The sequence below is a fragment of the Euprymna scolopes genome, chromosome 43 (genome assembly GCF_053919585.1).
Source record: "Euprymna scolopes isolate OS-2025 chromosome 43, ASM5391958v1, whole genome shotgun sequence".
Taxonomy (NCBI): Eukaryota; Metazoa; Mollusca; class Cephalopoda; order Sepiida; family Sepiolidae; genus Euprymna; species Euprymna scolopes.
In genome coordinates, this window is record NC_136524.1 from 40,586,538 (window position 1) to 40,591,537 (window position 5,000).

At 27.9% G+C, this 5,000-nt stretch overlaps 1 protein-coding gene across 2 annotated transcripts in view; it reads left to right on the forward strand.

Annotated features, from left to right (window-relative positions):
- LOC145268303 (sodium- and chloride-dependent glycine transporter 1-like) overlaps positions 1–5,000 on the forward strand; it is a 177,618-nt gene that overhangs the window by 100,665 nt on the left and 71,953 nt on the right. For both annotated transcript variants that reach the window (XM_080123736.1, XM_080123734.1), the window contains 2 exons: positions 868–992; positions 4,153–4,265. In XM_080123736.1, coding sequence (XP_079979862.1) covers positions 868–992; positions 4,153–4,265 — 238 coding nt within the window. The remainder of the gene's footprint in view (positions 1–867; positions 993–4,152; positions 4,266–5,000) is intronic.

The window sequence follows — 5,000 nt, forward strand, 5'->3', positions numbered from 1 at the left end:
TTTTTCATTACTATTCTCTCTATCTTTCTAAAATATCTTCCTTTTATTTCGTTCTTTTAACTCAGTGTTGACATTCACTGATATCTATTTGTCTCTAACGAGTTGTATAATAATACAAGGACAGTATTGTTTTCTCATGATAGCGAAACACGTGTAAGACAATAATGATCAAAATACAGACATTAAAAATGTTAAAAAATGAAAAGAAAAAACTTTTTAAATAATTAAAATAATTCAACTATGTCACATGACCAAACTTCGCTTTTATCTTTTGCGCTATGTGTACATCAGTAATGGTTGTAATTTTCAGTATACAGACTCGAAATTTGATATACAGGGTACTGACATTTGGGAAAATAACATTTACTTAGCCAGGCATGAATTAAATTAAAAACTGAGTAATGGCAATTAGGCTGCAAAGAAATAGGAGCAATACGTAATCTGAAATCAAGACAATTTCATGACTGAAATATTTACCTGTTAGAAGGTCCGTGCGTCTTTTTCTTTTATTGACTACGAAGCATTTTCGGCCAGAAATTTGGCTGTTAAGGGGGTCAAAGTTCAACGATTTGGCCTTTGAGAACTCTACCAAACTCCGCGAATTTTAGGTGTAAACACTTGAAATTTTAGATATAGGTTCCTTGGACATGGATCTATCTTAATAACTTTATTTGAGCCCAAAACAATAAATTCTAAGGGGTCATAATAGGGGTCAAAGTTAAACAAATTGACGGCTTTTTTTTTTTTTTTATTGCTCAACATACACCTCCAAACACCCGGGCAACGCCGAGCTGAAATGCCAGTTACAATAAAAAGTAGGAATCGAATACTAAATGGTCTTCTTTATCTTTTCTTTTTTTTTTCCAGAGATGCACTTATTGTTCCGTTAATCAACTGTGGTACAAGTATCTTCTCTGGATTTGTTATATTTGCTGTTCTGGGTTTCATGGCCCACGAAACAGGTGTCAGTGTAGATCATGTTGTAACTCACGGTAAGTTTATTTATTTATTTTTTTTTTCATTATTTACTTACGCTTAGCTCAATGGTATGTAGGGAAATATAAACAACTAACTATTAACACATTTATGTACGCACACGACACGCACACACACATATAATAGTAGTGTGTAGGGAAATATAAACAACTAATTCTAATAACACATGTATGCATGCACGCACGCACACACACACGCACACACACACATATATATATATATATTATATTATATTCTTGTTTTGGTCTCGATGAATACACCGATCTGAAGATGGGATATCTACGAAAAGAGGTACTGCAGAAACATGTATGTACATTTGTAGCCAATGTATGTATAAATAAATATTATAATTATGCTTTGTCTATTTACCGAGCACTTTTTGATAAACAGGTGTTTCAGTAGATTTACATCTAGGAAACTTAAACTCTACAACCATTGTATATGTATATAGGCGCTTCTACACAGTTGGGACGAGATATTGTAGTCGATAAATGGAGTTTTCGGATTACAAAACAATGATTTCAACTGATTTTTTTTTCTCTCAATTCTAATAAGTTACAATGTTAGCTTCCAAATTATGCAGTCGAAATTACCTGAATATTACTGAATTATTAAAAAGAAACCAGCTTTAATAATGTTAGCAAGTGAAAAATTGCTGCCATTTAGATTAAAATCAAAACGGAAAATTTCCTCCCTTTTGAATTCTCCTGTGTTTTACGATTATTTTCATCAAATTCTATTTTAATTTTCTTTAATAAATAAGTTTCTACCTTATCGATTTTCGTAATTTTTTGGATGTAATCATCTTACAAATTACGAGGAATATGTAGATAGCATTGTTTTCATGTGAAATTCAGTTTTATGATTTTCGAAATTTTGTCCAGATAGTGTAGAAGCGAATATATATATATATATATATATATATATATATATATATATATATATATATATTATTTATTTTTTTTTATTTTTTATTATTATTATTATTATTATTATTATTATTATTATTATAATAATAATAATAACATTAATAATAACATTAATAATAATAATAATAATAATAATAATAATAATAATAATAATAATAATAATAATAATAATAATAATAATAATATATCGTTTTACGTGCATAAAAGTACACCTATGAACACGGGTGTTTCTGGTTTTTAGCCTTCATTAGCACAGAAACACGCGTGTCCATAGGTATACTTTTATGCATGTAAAATAATAAAAATAAATAAATGAATAAAATAAATATGCTATACGTACGCTACATGTACGCTTTTTATCTAGGCTGGTAGATCCACTCATAATATAAGTAGCACTTTTACAAGTATACAATATTTATATAAATTTATTCAACAACTACCTTGATGCACTACATATCTTTATAGACATTTGGTTTGGAACATGACATAAAGTATAAATTTATGACATCGCGTCAAATCTATAATTATTTTGTTAAAGTAATATTTTAAGATTGCTTAATAAGAAAATAGCTCTGTTTATAGAACACCAGACTGAAGGTTTCGATTTCCGGTCATAGCATTCGCTTTATTTATTAGGAATTTATTAATGCAACATTCTCTATTTCTAAAAGAAATGAAAATATTTTGATATTGAAATAAGACAAATTCAGTAACGTATTTATTACGTTTGCGAAAATTGTGATTGACAGACAGACGCACAGAAAGTGCTTTTTACTTTGTGAGTTGACTAGACCTTCCGGGCCTGGACAGTTTAAAACGTATTTCCTTTTTATATAAACGTCAAGCACGGATGCATATTATTGATGAGAATAAATAATTAAAAAAAACATTTCCTTTCTATAGGTGTAGAGTACAAAAGTACAATATTATTGCTATGAATAAATTATAATAAAAACATATTTCATTTTTACAAATGTCAAGTGTGAGCGCAGACCTCACAATATTGTTAATATGAATAAATTAAAAGTAAAATGTATTTCTTATTTATAAATGTGATCCACGAATGCAGACCCCACAATATTATTGGTATGAATAAATTAAAAGTAAAATTATTTATTGAATAAAACTATACATATTTGTAATTTTTTTCTTTGCATTCATTCAAAATGCCAAATCACAAAATCATTATTTTTATGGCTTCTTGGACTAAGAAATTTTATTTTTCCACAGATTATATATATATATATATATATATATATATATATATATATATATATATATATATATATATATATATATATATATATATAATTAATTAATTGATTTGAGAATCTTAAGTAGGACGGCCCCTGGTGTGAATGTGGTATTATGGTGACTGAGAACTCTAGCTAGGAATATCTTAAACAAATCAAAGATATAGTGACAAGGATGACCATAACCCCCTCCCCACTGTTTTGATTGTTCATGTGACTAATTTATTTATTTTTTTTTTTGTAAAACTTTTGTATGTCAAAATAAAATATATAAATCAAAGTTACGTATCTGTTCTTCACAACATCGGCGCCATTTCCCACCGGAAGTTTTCATGTACTTATCTCCCTTGAAAAAAAAATCCAAATACGAACAAACATACAAATAAACAAAAAAAAAGTGCTGCTTTTATTATAAGTAGATATCTTACTGTCGCATTTGTATTAAATAGTTTGTCTTTTTTTTTCGCTGTTTTCTTTCTCTTCTCTATAAAGGTCCTGGTTTAACATTTGTCGCATATCTCGAGGCCCTTTCTAAATTAAAGTACTGAGATTTGGGAAAATCTTTGTAATCCGTTTTCGGCCAGAAATTTGGCTGTTAAGGAGTTAAAGTTCAACGATTTGACTTTTAAGAACTCTACCAAACTCCTCTGCCAATTTTGGGTGTAAACACTTGAAATTTTAGATATAGGTTCCTTGGGCATGGATCTATCTTAATAACTTGATTTGAGCCCAAAACAATAAATGCTAAGGGGTCATAATAGGGGTCAAAGTTAAACAAATTGACCGCTTTTTTTTTTTTTCTTTTTTATTGCTCAACATACATCTCCAAACACCCGGGCAACGCCGGGCTGAAATGCTAGTTACAATAAAAAGTAGGAATCGAATACTAAATGGTCTTCTTTGTCTTTTCATGTCGCATTTTTATTAAATAGTTTTTCTTTTTTTTAACTGTTTTCTTTCTCTTCTCTATTAAGGTCCTGGTTTAACATTTGTCGCATATCCCGAGGCCCTTTCTAAATTACCCATATCTTCGTTATGGGCGATACTTTTCTTTTTGATGTTGTTTATCATTGGTCTCGACAGTCAGGTAAGAACCTTATATCCTTCCTACTCCAAAAACCCAATGTACATTTCCCTTTTGAATAAACAAAGTGGATACGAAATGAAGACAGTGTCATAGAATAGTATATATATATATATATATATATATATATATATATATATATATATATATATATATATATATATATATATATATATATATATATATATATATTCCCATCCCTGGAAGATAAAGAAAAACATCTCACTCAAATAGAGTAATTACTTACACAATGAAAAAAATTTCAAATTATCAAATTGAGGGTAAGACCTGAAAATATTTTTTTTTAAAAAAAAGAAACAAATTTCGGAACAATGCAATAAAAATGCAGAACAACTAATGAGATGGATAAAGTTTAAATTTTATTATCTTATATATAGATTTCATAGGCGTGTATATATATATATATATATATATATATATATATATATATATATATATATATATATATATATATATAAAACATGGTCGATAAACTATTGGACGGGTTATTTAGAATAATTTTATCTGAAGTTCTTAACTTTGACCTAACACTATCAAAATTATACCGATGTTAACAATTCTATATACATACCCATTTTTATTTCAGCGAATAACACACTCATGTTTTTTTGTTTGTTTGTTTTTTGTTTTTTTTGCTTAGATATAAACACCAGGAAAAAAGTGTTTTTATAAACAGTAACAACACTGAGCCAAATATTTTTAATAAAACATAATTTA